Below are 23,855 nucleotides of genomic sequence, written 5' to 3'. Positions count from 1 at the left end.
CCGCAGCGACGCACGGATGCACGCCAAGACCGTAGGATCCTACGCAGTGCCGTAGGGGACCGCACCGCCACTTCCCAGCAAATTAGGGACACTGTTGCTCCTGGGGTATCGGCGAGGACCATTCGCAACCGTCTCCATGAAGCTGGGCTACGGTCCCGCACACCGTTAGGCCATCTTCCGCTCACGCCCCAACATCGTGCAGCCCGCCTCCAGTGGTGTCGCGACAGGCGTGAATGGAGGGACGAATGGAGACGGTCTTCAGCGATGAGAGTCGCTTCTGCCTTGGTGCCAATGATGGTCGTATGCGTGTTTGGCGCCGTGCAGGTGAGCGCCACAATCAGGACTGCATACGAGCGAGGCACACAGGGCCAACACCCGGCATCATGGTGTGGGGAGCGATCTCCTACACTGGCCGTACACCACTGGTGATCGTCGAGGGGACACTGAATAGTGCACGGTACATCCAAACCGTCATCGAACCCATCGTTCTACCGTTCCTAGACCGGCAAGGGAACTTGCTGTTCCAACAGGACAATGCACGTCCGCATGTATCCCGTGCCACCCAACGTGCTCTAGAAGGTGTAAGTCAACTACCCTGGCCAGCAAGATCTCCGGATCTGTCCCCCATTGAGCATGTTTGGGACTGGATGAAGCGTCGTCTCACGCGGCCTGCACGTCCAGCACGAACGCTGGTCCAACTGAGGCGCCAGGTGGAAATGGCATGGCAAGCCGTTCCACAGGACTACATCCAGCATCTCTACGATCATCTCCATGGGAGAATAGCAGCCTGCATTGCTGCGAAAGGTGGATATACACTGTACTAGTGCCGACATTGTGCATGCTCTGTTGCCTGTGTCTATGTGCCTGTGGTACTGTCAGTGTGATCATGTGATGTATCTGACCCCAGGAATGTGTCAATAAAGTTTCCCCTTCCTGGGACAATGAATTCACGGTGTTCTTATTTCAATTTCCAGGAGTGTATATCTATAAGGCACAAATTTCAGACATTCGCTAACTAGAGGCAAGTCTACAATGCTCTGGAACCAGTCTCACTATTAATTAACAAGACTATCTGTTTATCACATGCCCAGTTTGACGAGATACTGAAAACAAAAATGAGAAAGAAGTTAGTACACAAACTCATTATGGCGCCTATGTGCCTCTAGTTTCTAATAATGAGGTTTGTTTGTGTGCACACATACACACACGTGACCCTGCTTTTACCAATATGTAGTACAAAAATACTCCAATATTTTAATGAAACATACCATAAGGCAGAAGATTGTGCATTAACTCAGAAATTAACAATCTGATCAACAAGTGGTTTAATTTCACATGAGTAAGTGGAATGGAAATTGAATAAACTCTCCCAATATGACATTACAATTAAAATTAATGAAAAGGTTATAAACGGCCACTTACAAGTAGCAACTACTGTTATCTGATCATTTCCTCAATGGCATAAAGAAAATATGGTTAAACAGCTCAGAAGAAAAATCAATGCATTATATTGAAAATCAATCAAAAAAACATGTCACTAGAAGTCTCAACCAATACCTCTTCTGGAAGTAAAAATATAATGAATTGTTTCAAAAACAAAATTCCTGTTGTATTCAATATCTTCGATAGAATACCTGGGAGTTGTTCTCTCAATTAAGTAATGTATTAACTGAAATATGTTAAATATCACCAGCTTGGAGCATTTTCTGAGAGAAATTAAAATACATCATCCTTAAATCTCTTAATATAAAGGACAATGAAAAGTTGTCAGTATTGACTCATCAGCTTCATTGCCATAATAATAACAGTAATAACAATAATGTAGTTTAAAAAATAATTATTTAGTACTCAGAAGGATTGCTAATCTAGGAATACCACTTATATATTCACCACATACAAGAACTAATTGTGATTGGTCCAAGGTATTTGTACAAATCATTACATTTTTGTAAAAAAAAAAAAAAAAAAAAAAACCTATGGCTTTAATATGTATTTAATATAGCAAGCACATGTTTCACATATTATTTAACTTTACAAGATGTAGTGGTAAACAGTTCAACTAAAGGAGGTAGTACAAAGTAGAATTAATCATATACACTTAGTAGTATTCATTGTACAGAAATAGGTAATATATACTGCTTATTCATGAACATCGTGTAGACAACTACTTTAGAAACTAGGCATACTAACAGGAGCTGCCCAATAAAACCAATAAATTTAATTTATGATTGATTTTGTTGGTAATAACCAGCCAGAATCTAAACTAATGGTAAGCATCGCATATCTAACACTATAAACAAAATTATTTTCCAATATTTCCTCTTTTCATCTGTAAATGGATAACCTGCATCCTTATGAAAATAAATGAAACTAAATTAAACAAATAAAGTTAATGAAAATAGTCTGTAAACTATCCAGCTCCATGTGGAGATGATCTCATACAAATGGTTTATTGAGCATGAAACTAACTTATAAAATCTTTTTAATAGTCTCTTGACTATCACAGAACAAACTTCCATCACCTTGAGTAATACCATACTTCAAGACATTTCATTTGTATTGACAATTGTTGGGGCTGCATGGACTGACATTTTTTTGATTGTTGTATGTGTTTCCAAACTTTGTACACCCACTGTCAGTTGCACTCTGTGTGACAGAATTACTGAAAGCATCTTGTTACCATATTGTCATGTAGAACTGTGTCTACAGAAAACAAAAAAGTAAGAACTAAGATGGCACTACGTAGATGGTCGTAAAACACTTTATCCATAATGGAATGTTTACTGCAGACTGCAAATGGTTGAATAATAAATACATAGCATCAATATTATGCTGTTTGAGACTTTCCTGATGTAATAACTACTTTACTGCTTCACAGGCATAATGTCGGATAATGTTGTGAAACACGCACAATGAGAACTTTGCTTACTGAGGTGCTGCTGCAATTGTTTGTCAATATATACGCAGGCTCCCTTGAAAAGTGTAGACACCAAGGGATGACCGAGCGAGGTGGCGCAGTGGCTAGCACACTGGACTCGCATCCGGGAGGACGACGGTTCAATCCCACGCCCGGCCATCCTGATTTAGGTTTTCCGTGATTTCCCTAAATCACTCCAGGCAAATGCCGGGATGGTTCCTTTGAAAGGGCACGGCCGACTTCCTTCTCCGTCCTTCCCTAATCCGATGAGACCGATGACCTCGCTGTTTGGTCTCCTCCCCCAAACTAACCAACCAACCAAGGGATGAGCCTACAAAATCATTGTAGATGAATCATAGAGGACTTTGTCATTCAGAATGTTCTGCCAGAGAAACAGGCCATGTCTTTGCATATGTGACATGGGGAAAGTGTGCCACAAATCGCGGCCCAGTGCGCAGGTGCAGGCAGTTTGTTACTGTCCAGTTTAAGTATCCTAACTTCAATTCCTTGTCTCTCTTGATGTGCAGGTTTCATTCATCTGTGGATAATAATGCCTTAGTACTCCCATTGCTGGTTCCAGTGCCATGCTAAGTGAAATTCTGTGTCTCTATTAATCAGGTCATTAGTTATACATATTTCAACTGCTTCTCTAATTATGGAGTGCCAGTATGTGGAGGTGAAGAAAATAATCTTTGTCTTTCCATAGTTCATGCTACATCCCATGTCAAGGCAGTGCTTAGCAACAGCAAGCTTTTCTGGCTGGACTAATCTAGTGCGACATCTATGTTTGTCGCATCGGTTTTAACATTGTGACACATTTGAGCAATGGAGGACTTCCCACACTGGTGTGGAATTTTATATATTCCTGGTATCCTTAGACCTGGGATATCTTTAACAGGACCAAATACCACTTGCACCCTTGTTGGAGGGCAGCAGACACATTTCATATGGTGTTTCTCGAATAGCTTGCTGATCTTAACAGTCACATCACCAACATAAGGTAGAAAAATCATCCACACAGAGTGCTCCCTTTCTTCTGACTGTTCTTGAGGCTTAGTGCATGCTGGTACAAATGCAGTTCAAATTTGCTAATCAGAGTACCCATTCTGGACAAACATTGAGCAAAGATAAATAAGCTCTGCTGATAAGCTTCTCTTGGTCTGAGGCAACTCTAGCCCTATTTGAACAACAGTCTGAAATACACCACTGCATAGCGATATGTGATGGCAGCTCATAGATATAGGCCATTGTGAAAAATTATTTTAAGCAAACAGATGGCATTGCTATCGGTAGCCCTTTGTCTCCCATAGTAGTTAAACATTTTATGGAAGATTTCGAGAACAATGAACTTGAGTCAAGTGTTCTGAAACCCAAATTTTTCTGGAGACATGTGGATGATACTTTTGCAGTATGGCCACATGGAACAGCAACACTTCCTTCATTTCTGGAATACCTTAACTCAATCCAACCAACCATGTGCTTCACCAAGAAAAAAGACAAAAATGGAGACCTCCTGTCTTTTTGATGTCTTGGTCCACAGAAAAGAAGACAGTTCTCTGAGTCACAATGTGTTCTGTAAACCAACTGAGGCTAACCTGTACCTATGAGCTACAAGCTGCCATCATCCACCTCAGTGCTGTGCTGTATTATGGACTCTTGTTCATAGGGCCCTGTGTTTCTCCAGAATGAGTACTCTGATAAGCAGATCCAAAACACATTACAATCAGCACGCACTAAAGTTCAAGACCAGCCAGAAGAAATGGAGAATTCCACAAGGATGGTTTTTCTACCTTATATCAGCAGGCTATTCAAGAAATGTCGTGTAAAATGTGTCTTCCACTCTCTAGCTTGAGATTAAGCAATGATGGGTTATGTTAAAGACAGCCTCACTCCAAGGAGACCAGGAATACATAAAATCTTGTGTCAGTGTGGGAAATCCTACACTGACCAGATGTGTTGCACTGTTAAAATACTTGTGATGAATACAGACATCACACAAAATTAAGTCAGCCAGAAAAGTCTGCTGTTGCTGAACACTGGCTTGACACGAAACGTGGCACCAACTGTGGAGGCATAAAGATTCTTTCTTCCATCTCTGAGTACTGGGACTCCATCATTAAAGAAGCAGTCAAAATACGTATAACAAATGACTTGATTAAAAGACACAGGATTTCCACTTAGCAAGGCATGGGTACCAGCATTGGTGGTACAAAGGCATATTCGCTGCAGACGAATGACTCCAATGAGTCAACACAGACAGGAAATCAAAGTCAGGACACATAAACAGGGTGCCAACACACTTTCAACACGTGCTGGGCTGCTATTTGCAGCTGCTCCTTTTCTGTGTTGAGTATGTGAAGACGATGAGGGCTACTTTTCCAGTAAGAAGCTCTGAATGTTGCAATCCTCTCTGCTTCATCTACAATGGAGTTATAGCCCCATCCCTTGGCAGCTACACTTTTCTAGTGAACCAGCACATATATTTTCAAGCATCTGCTGCAAAATGTCAGTAAGCAACTGAGGATGATGAGCAGCTGTCTTGTTGAACTATTGTGCATCTTTCACAACATTATCTGACAAGATGTCTGTGAACCACTGGAGCAACTTTGTTACTATTAGAAAGTAAAGCTGTCATAAATCAAAAGGTTGGTTTGAACATCACAGTGCTTTATTACGTATGGCCCAAATGCAGATGGTATGCTGCTGCCTTCCTCCAACCTTCATACTAGTTAACCCAATCAATTATAGTGTTATCTACAGTTTAACGTGGACTCTGAACCACAATGTAATTCAGAAGTTTTCACATCCACAAACATGTTGCAGATATTCTGTAATGCGTCCACTATGTGTTTTGATGGTAATTACATCAGGTGACTTTCATTCTGTTTACATCATGGACTGCATTTGTGACATGCGCCCATGATGACTTTTTGGCAGCCAGTGGTGTGGCAATTAGGTTATGTGTCATCTTAAAACATTACAGATAATCTTTTTATCTTATCATTTATCAAAAACTATGCAATTCACGAAGTAAACAGAACAAAATCCACCTGCTGCTGAAGGAATGTTCATCAATACATGCAATGGGCTTAAAAATTTGATGTGTTTCATGATAATGTGTGTATGTATGATTTAATGTCCACAAAATTACTGAAGGGAAAAAGGCAGCAACACAAAATCATGAAAATAAAATTGTATGTGAAGCAGGTACATCATTTTAATAATTGTGAGAGTAGACATCAGAATTTTGCAACTGCAAGAAGAGTTGATGCCAAGGGCTTGATGTACATAAACTGTAAAACTGTGTATCATTTCACATGCGTATGTGTAAATCCAATATGAAAACTATGGTGTTGTAAAATGTGTAATGAATATGGTCTAGGCAAACCAATAAAGAAGGAGGATTGCAACTCAAAATTATTGCTTTGCTGTTAGAAAAGGTGCTTGCTTTAAAACAAAAATGTGACAAACTGAAGCAGCCAAACAGTCAGCTGGATATGGGAAAAAAAGAGTGAACTGTTGTAAGATACTGCTACATGGACTACTGAACAGAAATGTGATAGCGTTTGTAAAAAATACGCGAAAACAATCGAAAGTGGATCGATAAAATGTCACTTTCAATGTGTAAAAGTGGACTCCTCATTGAGAGGAAATGAGGAGTGAATGAAAATATGGTTGTGTAATGGGTGTAATAATATATCAAGTAGGTCTACAAACATTCTTTTCATGAATAGCGTTCTCAGTGACGTTAGTGACAATGGTGCCGTTGTAGGTCATACTAAACATATCCAAAAACTGTGTGCTGCATTAACACTTCACAAAATACTATTGCTTCTAAATCTCAACATGAAGATATTCCAGTTCCGTGTGGTGCTGTTTCCACTCCTCGAACACAATTCAGATTGTAACTGGTTGAGAAAGCTTGTCAGCAGCCACAGATGTAGGATTGCTTCTCACGTAAATGAAGTGCCAACGACAGTAAGGCAACAGGTTTTATAAAGCAAGAAATATCCTTGTCTGAAATAAGACAGCACATTCTTTTCAAAGGAATGGCTAAGTTGTTGAAGGATTTCATTGTACTATCTGATGGTTCAAATAAAGTCTACAAGAATGAAACATCAGTAGGCTACCAAGAACTAAACAAGTGCTTGTGTTATCTGGGGCACATGAATGTTACATAAATGGTTTTTCTGAACCAGTAAGACTTACCAACTAGGTCATGTGTAAAGAAAGAGTTTAGTGTTGCAAGTGAACAGCTTTTGAATATATGTAAATAGTTCCATTTGAATATACATAAATAATTCCAAATGAGAATATTGACCAAAGAGTCCACAATATGTATGGTCTTCATCTGATTGGCCTTGGGGAAAACAATCATAACACAAAAACATAATTTCTTCTTGAACCTGTTGATTCCACAGCTGATATTAATGTTAATGACTAATGGAAACCACCTTGGCTGTATTTATACACATTTATTGCATTATAACTGGTTTTGTTTCTCTGAACATCTTCATGTTGCCAGATTTATTCTTGTCTGTTGAATTGCAAGGGCTGTTCATTACGCATGGTCAGGCAGACAGGAAAAAATCTTGATTATCTTGGACCCACAGATGATATTAATGTTAATAATTAATGGAAACTACCTCATTGTAAAATGTAAACATTCATGAACAGACTAAAGACCCCACTGATAAAGTTCTTAGAACTATTATGCGGTTGATGAAGTCCTTTGTCAGCTGGAGCAATCAGAAAAGAATGTACAATTCAGTTGCGCTACCACCAAAACTTTGTGGGCCGCTAAAGGTGCTTAAAGAACATGTTTCTTTGAGATCTATAGTGACTGCCACTGGTTCACCCAGCTGTTCAATTGCTAAATTCTTGACAATATGACTGTCTGAAAGGCTGTATAGAGAGGCTACAGAGATTGTTAAACACACTAGGAATTTCAATAGGAAGGAGGACAGTATGAAACTGAATGACATCTGGATCCTGGTGCTGAAGAAGATGTGTATGAGTATTTCACGATGGGGTGACAGCAACAGTGGACGACAGCAATCTACAACAGCCAATTGTGCTCAAGTATTCAAAGCCTGTGACACCATGCCACTGTGTGGGAGCATGCGTAGCATGTCAGGGCGTGAATTGGATGCTCAATGAAGTTATAACCTCCTTGAAAGTGTCCTCTGCAGATGGGGATGAAACACTGGGTTTTAATGTGAAATCTACCCGACCACACCATAATAGCTTGGAATATGTTATTAATTACGAAAACCATCAATCTGCATTTTTACACATTTATTGGGTCTCAGCATAATAGCTTGGAATATTTTATTACTTGTGAAAACCACCAAGCTGCACTTCTACACATTTGTTGTATTACAACCGGTTTCATTTCTTTGAACATCTACAGGCAGCAAGTTTTAATCTTGTCTGCTTAACTGTAAGGGCTGCTTGTTTTGCCTGGTCTGACACATAGGAAATAATTTTCATCATGTTGAGCCCACAGCTGACATCAATGTTAATGATGAATGAAAACCATCTCAGCTTTATTTTTACACATTGATTGATTTCTTTATTAATCCATGTAACAATTTACATTGTGTGGGTTTCGTCAGCAAAATCATATACAATACAATATACCTACAATTTATACACATAAAATTAATATTTACACACATTTTTAAGGTATCTTACATTAGTTTTTTATCCTTATGTAATTTTCTTATGGTACTGAACAATTCTGGATTTCATATTATAATTTTTTTCCTTGTGTATTACAATATAGGCTACTTTAATTACACTGTTGTTGTTGTTGTTGTGGTCTTCAGTCCTGAGACTGGATTGATAGAGCTCTCCATGCTACTCTATCCTGTGCAAGCTTCTTCATCTCCCAGTACCTACTGCAACCTACATCCTTCTGAATCTGCTTAGTGTATTGATCTCTTGGTCTCCCTCTACGATTTTTACCCTCCACGCTGCCCTCCAATGCTAAATTTGTGATCCCTTGATGCCTCAAAACATGTCCTACCAACCAATCCCTTCTTCTAGTCAAGTTGTGCCACAAACTTCTCTTCTCCCCAATCCTATTCAATACCTCCTCATTAGTTACGTGATCTACCCACCTTATCTTCAGCATTCTTCTGTAGCACCACATTTCGAAAGCTTCTATTCTCTTCTTGTCCAAACTGGTTATCGTCCATGTTTCACTTCCATACATGGCTACACTCCATACAAATACTTTCAGAAACGACTTCCTGACACTTAAATCTATACTCGATGTTAACAAATTTCTCTTCTTCAGAAACGATTTCCTTGCCATTGCCAGTCTACATTTTATATCCTCTCTACTTTGACCATCATCAGTTATTTTACTCCCTAAATAGCAAAACTCTTTTACTACTTTACGTGTCTCATTTCCTAATCTAATCCCCTCAGCATCACCCGATTTAATTTGACTACATTCCATTATCCTCGTTTTGCTTTTGTTGATGTTCATCTTATATCCTCCTTTCAAGACACTGTCCATTCCGTTCAACTGCTCTCCCAAGTCCTTTGCTGTCTCTGACAGAATTACTATGTCATCGGCGAACCTCAAAGTTTTTACTTCTTCTCCATGGATTTTAATACCTACTCCGAATTTTTCTTTTGTTTCCTTTACTGCTTGCTCAATATACAGATTGAATAACATCGGGGAGAGGCTACAACCCTGTCTCACTCCTTTCCAAACCACTGCTTCCCTTTCATGCCCCTCGACTCTTATAACTGCCATCTGGTTTCTGTACAAATTGTAAATAGCCTTTCGCTCCCTGTATTTTACCCCTGCCACCTTCATAATTTGAAAGAGAGTATTCCAGTTAACATTGTCAAAAGCTTTCTCTAAGTCTACAAATGCTAGAAATGTAGGTTTGCCTTTCCCTAATCTTTCTTCTAAGATAAGTCGTAAGGTTAGTATTGCCTCACGTGTTCCAACATTTCTACGGAATCCAAACTGATCTTCCCCAAGGACCACTTCTACCAGTTTTTCCATTCGTCTGTAAAGAATTCGCATTAGTATTTTGCAGCTGTGACTTATTAAACTGATAGTTCGGTAATTTTCACATCTGTCAACACCTGCTTTCTTTGGGATTGGAATTATTATATTCTTCTTTAAGTCTGAGGGTATTTCGCCTGTCTCGTACATCTTGCTCACCAGATGGTAGAGTTTTGTCACGACTGGCTCTCCCAAGGCCATCAGTAGTTCTAATGGAATGTTGTCTACTCCCGGGGCCTTGTTTCGACTCAGGTCTTTCAGTGCTCTGTCAAGCTCTTCACACAGTATCTTATCTCCCATTTCATCTTCATCTACATCCTCTTCCATTTCCATAATATTGTCCTCAAGTACATCGCCCTTGTATAAACCCTCTATATACACCTTCCACCTTTCTGCCTTCCCTTCTTTGCTTAGAACTGGGTTGCCATCTGAGCTCTTGATATTCATACAAGTGGTTCTCTTCTCTCCAAAGGTCTCTTTAATTTTCCTGTAGGCAGTATCTATCTTACCCCTAGTGAGACAAGCCTCTACATGCTTACATTTGTCCTCTAGCCATCCATGCTTAGCTATTTTGCACTTCCTGTCGATCTCATTTTTGAGACGTTTGTATTCCTTTTTGCCTGCTTCATTTACTGCATTTTTATATTTTCTCCTTTCATTAATTAAATTAAATATTTCTTCTGTTACCCAAGGATTTCTATTAGCCCTCGTCTTTTTACCTACTTGATCCTCTGCTGCCTTCACTACTTCATCCCTCAGAGCTACCCATTCTTCTTCTACTGTATTTCTTCCCCCCATTCCTGTCAATTGTTCCCTTATGCTCTCCCTGAAACTCTGTACAACCTCTGGTTCTTTCAGTTTATCCAGGTCCCATTTCCTTAAATTCCCGCCTTTTTGCAGTTTCTTCAGTTTCAATCTGCAGTTCATAACCAATAGATTGTGGTCAGAATCCACATCTGCCCCTGGAAATGTCTTACAATTTAAAACCTGGTTCCTAAATCTCTGTCTTACCATTATGTAATCTATCTGATACCTTTTAGTATCTCCAGGATTCTTCCAGGTATACAACCTTCTTTCATGATTCTTGAACCAAGTGTTAGCTATGATTAAGTTATGCTCTGTGCAAAATTCTACAAGGCAGCTTCCTCTTTCATTTCTTCCCCCCAATCCATATTCACCTACTATGTTTCCTTCTCTCCCTTTTCCTACTGACGAATTCCAGTCACCCATGACTATTAAATTTTCGTCTCCCTTCACTACCTGAATAATTTCTTTTATCTCGTCATACATTTCATCAATTTCTTCATCATCTGCAGAGCTAGTTGGCATATAAACTTGTACTACTGTAGTAGGCATGGGCTTTGTGTCTATCTTGGCCACAATAATGCGTTCATTATGCTGTTTGTAGTACGAGGGTCGGTCAAAAAGTAATGCCTCCCATTTTTTTTCTACTTAAAGAAATTAAGTTAAGTGAAAAATTTGAATTTGGCGCCATTCCTCAAACCTTCTTCTGCAATCCACTGCAGTAGTAACTTTCTGTGTCAACAGGTGGCAGCACAGCAGAAGTTTGTAAGATGGCCGACATTGATGTTCGTTTGAGACAGCGTTGTGTGATTGAATTCTTGAATGCAGAAGGTGAAACGCCCATACGCATTCATGAAAGACTGAAGAAGGTGTATGGTGTTGTGACAGTGGATGTCAGCACTGTTAGACGATGGGTTCGTCATTGTAAGGAAGCTGAAGGGCAAACACCGTTGACTGACGAAAAGCGGAGCGGCAGGCCGGTGAGTGCAGTGACTCCACACAACATTCAGCAAGTTGATGACATCATTCGTGGTGACCGTCGGGTGACTGCAGATGAAGTGTGTCGCATTATTTCTCTTAGTAAAGGCAGTGTGATCACGATTATTAAACAATTGGGGTACTCAAAAGTTTGTGCACGGTGGGTTCCAAGAATGTTAACTGATCAGAATAAAGAGGCAAGGAAAACAATAGCCTCCCAACACTTGCAGCGCTTCCATTTGGAGGGAGATGAGTTTCTGAAAAAAATTGTGACCGGGGACGAAACATGGGTGCATTTTTTTGAACCCGAATCAAAGAGGCAGTCAATGGAGTGGCGTCACACAAGCTCGCCGAGGAAGAAAAAATTCAAAACTGTGCGATCGGCAGGGAAAGTTATGGCAACAGTTTTCTGGGATACAGAGGGTGTGATTCTGGTTGATTTTTTGGAGCAGGGATGCACAATAAATTCTGTTTAATACGTCACAACCCTCAACAAACTTAAAGCACGTCTTCAGCGAGTTCGCCCTACAAAATCAATGGCAGATGTTCTTCTTTTGCATGACAATGCAAGACCACACACCAGTCGTCACACCTCTGACGAGATTGTCAAAATTGGATGGTAAGTTTTGCCTCATCCCCCATACAGCCCTGACCTGGCACCATCAGACTTCCATCTGTTCGGGCCACTAAAAGAAGCTCATCGTGGGATTCATTTTGAAGATGAGGAGGCCGTCAAAACATCCGTGCGTCAATGGCTTAGGAAGCAGAGCTGTGATTTTTACCGTGCTGGGATACATGCCCTTGTTCAAAGATGGACCAAAACTGTAGAGATGGGCAGAGATTACATTGAAAAATGACAAAATGATCCTCAATGTTGTGGTTTTCAACCTATGTAATTGCATTTAAATTTCCTGACAATTAAACGTAGAAAAAAAAAAATAGGAGGCATTACTTTTTGACTGACCCTCGTAGCTAACCCGCACTCCTATTTTTTTATTCATTATTAAACCTACTCCTGCATTACCCCTATTTGATTTTGTATTTATAACCCTGTAATCACCTGACCAAAAGTCTTGTTCCTCCTGCCACCGAACTTCACTAATTCCCACTATATCTAACTTTAACCTATCCATTTCCCTTTTTAAATTTTCTAACCTACCTGCACGATTGAGGGATCTGACATTCCACGCTCCGATCCATAGAATGCCAGTTTTCTTTCTCCTGATAACGGCGTCCTCTTGAGTAGTCCCCACCCGGAGATCCGAATGGGGGACTATTTTACCTCCGGAATATTTTACCCAAGAGGACGCCATCATCATTTAATCATACAGTAAATCTGCATGTCCTGGGGAAAAATTACGGCTGTAGTTTCCCCTTGCTTTCAGCCGTTCGCAGTACCAGCACAGCAAGGCCGTTTTGGTTAATGTTACAAGGCCAGATCAGTCAATCATCCAGACTGTTGCCCCTGCAACTACTGAAAAGGCTGCTGCCCCTCTTCAGGAACCACATGTTTGTCTGGCCTCTCAACAGATACCCCTCCGTTGTGGTTGCACCTACAGTACGGCCATCTGTATCGCTGAGGCACACAAGCCTCCCCACCAACGGCAAGGTCCATGGTTCATGGGGGGGGGGGGGGGGGTTAATTACACTACGTGTTTTAATTCAGATAGTCCATTACTGTGTAATAACTTTTATTTCATAAAAGATATTTTTAGTTTTGTTTTGAACCTTCCAATTGTGTCAATATCTTTTATATTTTGGGGTAATTTATTATATAATTTAACGGCATTGTAAAACAAGCTCTGCTGAGTTTGAACTTTATTTTCCTCTTTAGGTGCACATTGTATTGGTTTCTAGTTTATAGCTGTGTACTAAAGAATTTTTAACATGGCAGTCAACATTTTTTTTACATACATAATACTTTGAAAAATGTATTCACAGGGGACAGTTAGGATTTCCAGCTTTTGGAAATGTTCAAGGCAGTGAGCCCTGGTTATTATACGAATTGGTCTTTTCTGTAATTTGAAAACTATTTGAATATTTTTACTGTTGACTCCCCAAAATATTATTCCATAGGTAATAACAGAGTGGATATAAGAAAAATATACAGATCTGACACATGTAGTATCACACACTGCAGTCAGAATTCTAAGAGCATAGCATGCAGTAGCGATTCTGTTACTAAGTATTTTAATATGTTCTTCCCACTTTAACTGACTGTCAACATGCATACCAAGAAATTTTGTGTAGTCTACACATTCTATAGTTTCATCGTTTAACTTGGATTACTACCGATTTCATTTCTCTGTCAATGAACAAGACTAAAACTGGGAACCTGAAGATGTTCAGAGAAACGAAAATGGTTATAAAACAATAAATGTGAAAAAATGCTGCTGAGGTGGTTCTTATTAATCATTAACAAAAATAAAATCTTCTGGTGACTTAACCCATCACAGTAAATGTAAGAAAAAACGTTTTTTACAGTAAGTGTTCCCCCATAAACAACTAAAATTAGTGATGCCATCACCAGATGAATATTGTAAAGCATTAAAACTAATACACCACAATATTCAGTCTCTGGAAAATAAGTTCCCACAGTTCAAATTAGTGAATCTTGAACTAAACATTGATATTTTATGTGCAACTGAACACTGGTTAGACAAAGACCAGATTGTGTCACCTATGATTTCTGGATACAAACCTGGCAGTTATTATCACAGAAGTGGTAGCAAATGAGGTAGAACAGCTATTTCAGTGTTACTTAAAATTTACAGCAGTCGAAAAAAATCAAAGTTTGTTAGTGGCAAAGACTTTTAACTATGTGTACTGTAGTTGATTTAGTGGAGTTTAATATCTCAGCTGCAACATTTTATAGATCTCCATGACTCTGGAAAACATTAACTACAAATTCCAAAAGGCTGCTTAATAATATTAATTATGACAGAGTGTGGTTATCTGTGGAGATTTAAATGCAGACAGAGATCCAAACCGCAGACATGAGTTGTTAAATATAGTTAGGTAGTCTTGGGTCTATACCAACAATCAGCTTTCCAAGTAGAATCACTCCTGAAAGTAAATTTGTAGTTAATCTTTTTTTATAAGACTGTGATTTTAACTGTAACAGCAACATTAGGAATATATGGTACAGTGATCATGAAGCTCAGCTTCCATCAATTAAACAGTGAAAGACAATGGTGATCAAAAACTAAAATATTTGAACAGAGAGAGTTCAGTGATGAAAACATCAGAGTATTTAATTTTGTGCTATCAAGGGAAACATGGGAGTATATCTTCAGTAAAGCTGAAGTAAATAGCATTTTCAATAGCTCCCACAATGTGCATCTGCAATATTTTCATATAGACTTCCAATGAGAATGAGGAGGATTAAGATAGTTAAAAATAAGTTTTGGATATAAAAAAGCATTACTCAAGTATAAAGAAGATATTTTTCCAGTCTTTCAGCAAACCCAATAATACTACACTAGAATTTAGAAATTATTTGAAAAAATGTAACAAAATATTTAACAAGGTGACAAAAGAAGCCAAAAAACAGCAGTGATAAAATTTCAAGGTCATTAAACAAGAAAAAACTGTGTTGAAGGTTGTCAGATTAGAAACTGGCATAGAGCAGCCACATCAAAAAATATTTCTCTGGTAACAGAAAATAATAGACTCTCAGATTCAAGGAGTATAGTTCCTACATTTAAGGTGTATTTTGGTAACATAGCAAGTCAGTTAATCCAAAATTACTATGCCAGTTGACTTGTGTGTCTTCCAAACTATTTAAATGATACTCTGAAGTCCATGTCCCTTCAAGAGGTCACACAAACAGAGAACTAATAATAAAGGAACTCAAAAACAAATATTTGTGTGGAGTGGATGGTCTGCCAGATTTTGTGCTTAAAAAATTCTCTAATTATTTAATGAAACCGTTAATGTACATAGCAAACACATTCAACTCAATAGAAAGTAGCCTTATGTAACTCCTCTATTACATACAAAAGAGACACTGATAACGTAAACAATTGTTGTTCAGTATCTCAACTCATTGTTTTCTCAAAAATAACTGAAAGAGCTTCCTGTAGTGGGCTTCAAAGCTACATTACAAAAAATTCATTATCAGCACCAAATTAGCATGTACTATATAGCAAATCCAGTCTACCTAAACAGCTGTGTATGAGTATTTAGAAGCTCTTTTTAAAGCACTGGATGACAGAGAAAGTGCTACTGGTATTTTTTCTAGATCTGTCAAAAGCATTTGATATAACTGACCATGACAGTCTCAGCCACAAATTAGCCCAAAAAATTGTTGGAATGATCCCAAATCTCTGGATAAGTTCTTACTTAGAACACATGCAGTAAATGATGATATTAAGGAATGATGACTCCAGAGAAAATGTCGTTACAATAACAACAACACATTTAACCAATAAACTGACAATTAAGTATGGAGTCTAATTGTGCAATTGACTAGATTAAAGCAAAAAAATTGCATATGACACCAGCATTTTAATTACAGTCCGATTACTCACTGGTTCCAACACAGGAAGACAATAATTAAAAAAAAAAACATTTCCATGAATTTCCACTTTACCTCACTTTTACAAGAACACAGTGACAACACATTACCAAATTCAGTTACTGAATCTAATGTTCTAGGAATACGTGTAAAAAATTATCTAAAAAGGGACAGTCACATGATCCCTCTCAAAACAAAGGTTTCAAAAGCTTGTTATACTCTTCATGTTCATATATAAGACAATACCTCTTTTATTGGTAAATTGTACAGCCCCTTTAAATAGAGATTTTCATGACCGCAAACCATGAATTAGGCAAAATTCCCACATTGTTGTGAAAAGATTGAAAATGAGAGGTGGGGTCCTACAAATGCAGTAAGCTTATAACAGCCTGTCATTTAGCATAAAGAGCATAAAAGAGCTGAGCAGTTTCAAAAGAAAATTGAAGGACCATATAATCTCTGGGTGTCGGCATGAGGTGCAGTAGTACTTGCACGCAAAGCCATAGGACAAATGTAAAAGTGAAGTTGGAAATAGAGTAAAATACTCTTTTTTCAAGTGGAAACAAATTTCTTGAAAAAAGGAAAAAGTAAAACAAAGTGTAATGCTGAAAGTACAGAAGAGAATATATATACTAACAAGGAATAGTCCAGTCAGACATGTCAAAAACTGTCCTGAAACTTTTTATACAGGAAGAATACAGTGAAAGAAATACACAGTTAAAATTTTAGCTGCAAAGACGCACTGTAAGTATTTTCTAAAAAATATTGAAAACTGACAAATTTGTAGCCCACCAGGCAGCCGGAGAAATGTATACCACTAACAGGGCTGTGGCATACTGTGCATACACAAATGGCAGTCGGATTTACTTGACTGATGGTGCATCAGTAAACAGATAACACAACACAATCCAATCATAATTGTAAAGTGAATTTTGATAAATGTTAACAATGGAGATAAAACTGAATTAATATTCATTGTATTTTCTTCATATGAGCATGCTAATAGCATCTGTCTGTTTCAGTAATGCAGACTCCAATTAATGTTCCCAGTCTTGCAAAGGCAATACATGAAGAACATGGTATGCAGTTGAAATCACCTAATTCTCCTGAAGACCTATATACATGTTATTTGTTAGTTAATTTCTTGGACTTTCATCTGAATGATGTCGACCTTTCATTAGAAACTGTGGGAACTTCAGAAGAAGTATGTCATGCCTTTGATGATTCTCCAAATTGTGAATTGTGATTTGAATGACAATTATTGTTCCAATAAGAGTCTGGAACAAAAATAACCTAGCCCAAAGAAACCATGAAGAGACATGAGTGACAGAGAATAGGCTGTGAATTTATGGTTAAATGAAGGAGGGAGAAAATGCTTAAAATTAAGCAGTGTGCAAAGCTGGTTTCATTTTGTAAAATATGGATGTAGCCTGTATAAATAGAAGACAGACTTACACGTACTAAAAAATATGCATCAAAATGTATTTGAAAGATTTAGAACTGCTTACAAGAGACACTGCATCATTACTGTGGGAGATCTACGAATTGCAGGTGAGATGAAAATTTTTGGTTTCCATGCTTCTTTGACCTGATTAAGCTGATTCAAGCATTTAACAGGCAGTACTATAGAGAAATTTGTAGCTTGCTTGCTTGAATACCAAGCTTCCTGTTATTTCCACATTCGCTGGGTACAAAGCTGATCAGTCAAATTTCGTGAAAGAACTGCAGGAAAATCGCACTGTATCATTTCAGTCCTGGGTGGGAAGGGGGAGGGGGGGGGGGGGGGGGGGAGAGTGAGAGAGGGAGTAAAAAGAAGAGGAAAAAAAAGACAGAGCTAGTTGTGCAGATGACGAACCCTATGACACATTCGTATACTATAATGCCAGTGATAACTATTAGTAGTCTACTGTTCCTCTACCTTTATATTTGTTGTTGGGAATGCCAGGGCAAATTATGACCACAAATAAAAAGAAAGGAGTCTTTAGTTGCAAAAGTCTTATAATGGACGTGTTAAAATTAGGAAAAATGGGAAAGAACAATTTAAAACATTTTATTCAGAAACACTGTTGATATAACTGGGGTTCCAACTGGAATAAGTAGTGTGGGTGAACATGCCGATAAGTAACTTTTTTGGCAATGAAAAACATTTTTCAGGGAATTGTTAGGCAATATAATATCTGATAACACTTTGTCATTCCCGTTTTATCATCGGAACAGTGTTCTCAAACTGGAGATATTTGTGCATTATCAGTCTGCGTCACCACGTTTTATGAATATTATCAACTATGACTGCTTTGAAGTGTGATATGCCAAACAACGGCATCCATCCCCAATTTGTCTACATAAAACTAGTAATTCTGTGCCTGAAGGCATTAATTTATCTTTTATCAGATGTTCCTGGTGTAAGGAGAATGTCTGTTTTCACATTTCAATAGACACTTTGCATTTTTGTGATATCTATAGGGAAACAACAAGGAACTGTTGCAGTGTTAGTAAATTCACATTATTCAAAATTATTATAAGAAATGTGATACAGTCATTAATGTAAAATAATGCATGTGTAAGAAATATTTCACTTCTACAAATTAAAGCCTTGATTGATGGAAGTCGTTTGTAATGCAACATCAAACATGGCCTTAATTTATTTTCCTCTGCTACTCACCTTTGTAAATACTACATCCAAAACAATTCACCTACCAATATGACCCACAAGTTTTTCAAAAAAAATTATTATATACAACTTCTTGGTATGGCTTAGTTGTTTAAAATTCACATATGTGCAGCCTGCATTTTTCCCCTACGCTCTCTTGTCAAGGCTGTTTTGGCTAATTTGTCAAGCTGTACACTAGGTAGGAAGTGCTGTAGAAACTGCTATTATCAGCAGTTTTCACTTGGCAAAAATGAGCACCTTCAACATTTTTTTAACAAGTACTTGCAGTGTGTCTTAACAGCTAAAATTTTCACAATGCATTTCTTTGGTGAATTCTTTCTATGTACAAAATTCCATGTAGGTTTTAACATGTCAGACTGGACCACTCCCTTGTAAGTGTATTTGGTGCAAATGTGATTTAAATGAGTTTTTACTATGTATAAATGTCCAAATTTTTCTGCATTTATGATCCAAAAATGTTAGTTTTCAGTTTGTATAAATACAGTAGTATTTTCAGCAGATGGCAAACACATAACTTTGTAGACTTCCTTATATATGCAAGACTGTTGTGAAAGTTAACAGGCTATTAGTATATATTGTCCTGTGTATACACTATTGTTTATCTGTAAACATAATTATTATGAAAAAATTGTTTTATGTATGAATGACAAATTTCTAAGAAATTTGCTTATTCTGTATTAACTGGCAACATGACATATCTAATATCATCATACAATATGATCTATGGACAAAAAAATAAACTATACTGTACTACGTGATAAACCAAAGTTTAAACAGGCCGACAGTGATTCGGACATATTATGCATACTTCCATTAATTATTTTGATATGGGTTAATCTTCTGGTAAGAACTCAGTCCTCAGCATGTAAGTCTTTAAGATGCAGAAAAAAGCTGTCTCTGCTATTTGAAATTTAAAGAAACTTGAAACATATAGATCACACTTCATCCAACTAAAAATAATGAACCTATCAAGCTACAACATGCCCCAACTGTCCATAAAGTTTCTAGAGTTGATTAATAAAATACAGTAAAGTTAAGATGGTGATTGTAATGCTTCAGGTATTCTACATAGTCTCATCCCACTTGAGTACAATGCACAGAATGTTCATATTACCATGTGAAATTGGCATAAAAGTCCAGTTTTGGGATGTTGTTCAAATCCTGTGTCACCACACTGACCTGAATGTCAGTTATGTCATCAAAGTGTTAACCCTTCACGTGAATTTCCATGCTATGTCATTTTGTGGTAGGTTCACATTTGTAACACCAAGCCTCACCACCAACGATGATGCCATTGATCATGGGAGCTGTTGTAAGAGACATGTTGATTCAAGTATGGAAGGACATGGACTATCGACTAGATATTTGCCATGTCATGATGGGTGACAATATTGAGTCTTTGTAAGATATGTAAAAAAACTTTGATATACTACCTTACTTTTCGTATGTTAAGGATTCTAGTATCATTTCAGAAGGCCCAAGAACATTCTTTAGAAAAGAGTGCATTCTTTTCTAGACACCTTGTATATATCTCAAAGCAACTTAGATAAAAATAAAGTTTCATAAACAGTCATGCTCATGAACAGTACAGTAAAAATACAAGTTCTAGGTATATTACACATTTTAGAGAGGTAGTCACATAACATTCAAATTTATGTTAATAAGATGATTAGCTGCAAGTAGTTATACTTACATTAGATTACAATGAAAAAGCATGAACATAAAATATTAGCAATGAAAATATTTTCCAGTATGTGATGAATTATATATTGCAGCTCGTGCATAGCTTCTTTCTCCCTTAGTGCCACGATATTAAAACATGAGTTGTAAGTAAAGTGCTCACATGCATATCAAGACGGTCAATCTCTGACAGCACCCAGCCCACTGAACCATCACCACTGCACACCAGGATTCTGAATGGTTCAAAATGGCGAAAGAGACGCAGTCTGAAATGAACACCAAAGAACTGTTTTCCATTCTGTATAATTCATTATACATTATGATAGTGCTAAAAGTACAAGCTTCAATTTAATCATTTATATGTATTAAGGGACAAAAATGATGGAAAGTATGATGTGAAAAAATTTTATTAAACCTAAATATAGAATAAAAACTGTCATTTTAAACTGAACGACAGAATGGTTCCTGAACCATCAAGTTACCCATCTCACAGAAGATACTAACATAACTAAATTCACTATACATGGAAACAGCATTACCAAAATATTTAAAAGATGGCTTTGAATGACTATTCACATTTTTCTAGTTATATCAACCTTCTTCCCAAGTATTTTATGAAGTCAAGCTATGTGTTAAAACACAGAAATGCTGACACTAAGCCAATAGCTTCAACACACACAAAAGCACAACAAATCATTGCATGCAAGCTGTCATTTGGAAAAAGATAAAGTTTATGAAGTATACAAACATTCAGTGAAATTGCAACAGTAATAAATATGAGGCATATTCCAAATCTAAGATTTGTGTGATCATAACAAAAATGAGCTCATGAGAAAAGATTTTTATTGAGTAACATTTTACTACACAACTGCTTTGCTTTTCCACATAATCACTGTTCACATCTATATACTTTCTGCTTATACTGTACCAGTTTCTTTAATGACTCTGCTGCCTGGGAATTGAGCCAGTTAGTAAGTCAAATCTTGTGTTCATAATCATTTTGAAACTGTTGTACACCCAGCCACTTTTTCGAATGTAAGAAGACAAAATAGTCACTTGGAGTGAGGTCAGGACTGTACGAAAGCAGCTCAAAAAGTTCACAACGGACATTGTGAATATTTTCCTTGGTTTTGACAGCAGTGTGAGGGGGTGCATTGTCATGGAGGAGGATTATGCCAGATGGCAAGATAACCTTTTCATCCCAAAAAAACAGTATCCATTATTTTTCAATTCAAGAATGGAGATTGTTTAAACTTTTTTTTGTTTGATTGAACTTGAATGGCACCACTGCATTGATTGTTGTTTCGATTCTGGACTGGTGTATGATATCCATGTCTTATCACCTGTAACAATGTGGGTAAGCAAATCATCTCCATCTTTTTTACAACACTCCAAAAACAGTCACGCACTACACATTCTTTGCCCTTTGTGCTGGTCAAATGGTTCAAATGGGTTTGAGCAATATGCGACTTAACATCTGAGGTCACCAGTCCCCTAGAACTTACAGCTACTTATACCTAACTAACCTAAGGACATCACACAATCCAGGTCCGAGGCAGGATTCAAACCTGTGACCATAGCAGTTGCGCGGTTTCGGACTGAAATGCCTAGAACCACTCGGCCACCGCAGCCGGCTTTGTGCTGATCAGTGAGCATTTTAGGAACCAACCTCGCATACAGTTTTCTGATAGCCAACCTGTTCAACGACAAGCAACATTTTGGAATTCGTTAGCCAGACCACAAGTCATCAATTGCCGACTGCTTTGAAGTTTTTGGTTCACTTGATCACAATGTCATAAGCCTGAATAATGGGCCTGCCACCCCACTGTTCATCATGAACATCTGTGTGCCCATTTTTAAATCCTCAACACCATTTTCAAACTAATCTGTCTTTCTTTACTCCAAGTCCATACACTAGATATAGCTTATGATGTATTTCAACAGCTGAAGATCCTTTTGCTACCAAAAATCTAATCACATTACACACTTCACAACTGGTGGGTCTTATGATTGTCTCAACCATTGTGATCTGCTCTCACTGATTGGCAAATGACTATTGGAAATTTGTGATAAGTTCCTATGGGACCAAACCGCTGAGGTCATCCAATCCTAGGCTTACACACTACTTAACCTAACTTAAACTAACTTATGCTAAGGACAACACACACACCCATGCCCGAGGGAGGACTCAAACCTCCAACAGGGGGGAGCCTTGTGAACCGTAGGCAAGGCGCCTCAGACCATGCAGCTACCCCAGCGGTAATGATTACTGAATCAAATCAACACTGCAGTAGTTTCCTAAAGAGTTGGTAGACAATGCTGCATGTGTGAAGCTTCATTCAGGGCTACCAAGTTAATTAAATATCAGTTACTGGACTTTAGTTTTGGAATATGTCTCTTGTACATGTGACTAAAGTGAACTTTATACCATAATTTAACTACTGACAATACAAAAATTATTAGGACTGCAAAACTGTACATGGCATTTGAATCTGAGAATACAACACTGTTTGAAGCCCCCATGTGCTGCAGTCAGAGCCTCTAAATATTTTGGAACAAGGTCAAGAAGAGTCTACACATGTTCCTGAAGATTCTGTCTTGATACAGTTTGTGTGAGAATCCACAAAATGTCAACAATGGTTTCTGGAGGGCTTTTAAGAACAAAATGTCAATCAGACATTTCGTAGGAAACACACAGTGCCCAATGAAGAAGGTTTGCACAGCCCGTATCACATGATCCCAAACTGCAAGATCAGACAGAATCAGCAGAGTGATGCCTGTGTTCACCTGTGTTACATTGCACACTGCCCCACCACTTGAGTCTGCATGTGCTTACCTCTCTGAAAGCAATTAGAGGTGACCTCTTCAATCTATGTACAGTAAAACTACAGAACCAATTAACTTTATATTAAAGAGAGTGTCTTACGTACTGAGATGTTGTTTACTGTTTTCAACCACCTAATATATATTAGATATATGGGATGAAATTCTTAATAAGGTTAATAAATACAGGATATATATGTGGACAAGGAAAAAAATTCCCAGGTTTCCCGGTTAAAAATACACTTTCTCCCAGGTGAAAATAGATATTTTCTGTGTTAAGTGACAGCATATTTTTTCTTGGAACTGTAAAACTTAGCAATCCTTTGAATGGTTATGGTTTTATACACTGGTGTAGAATTTCCTGGCACTTTAGAAAACAAAACTCAGGGAAAAAAACATGTTTTGGAAAGATCTTTGACGTGCAGGAACA

The 23,855-nt window shown here is 37.9% G+C and overlaps 1 protein-coding gene across 1 annotated transcript in view; it reads right to left on the bottom strand.

Moving 5' to 3' along the window:
• The window catches only part of LOC126456962 (diacylglycerol kinase eta-like), a 537,414-nt gene that overhangs the window by 244,483 nt on the left and 269,076 nt on the right, over nucleotides 1-23,855 (bottom strand). Inside the window, exon 8 of the mRNA XM_050092898.1 lies at nucleotides 20,766-20,868. Within this exon, the coding sequence (XP_049948855.1) occupies nucleotides 20,766-20,868 (103 nt within the window). The remainder of the gene's footprint in view (nucleotides 1-20,765; nucleotides 20,869-23,855) is intronic.

Source organism: Schistocerca serialis, chromosome 2 (assembly GCF_023864345.2).
Source record: "Schistocerca serialis cubense isolate TAMUIC-IGC-003099 chromosome 2, iqSchSeri2.2, whole genome shotgun sequence".
In the NCBI taxonomy this organism is placed as follows: Eukaryota; Metazoa; Arthropoda; class Insecta; order Orthoptera; family Acrididae; genus Schistocerca; species Schistocerca serialis.
The sequence above is the reverse complement of the archived record's forward strand: the minus strand, read 5'-3'. Positions and strand labels throughout refer to the sequence as shown.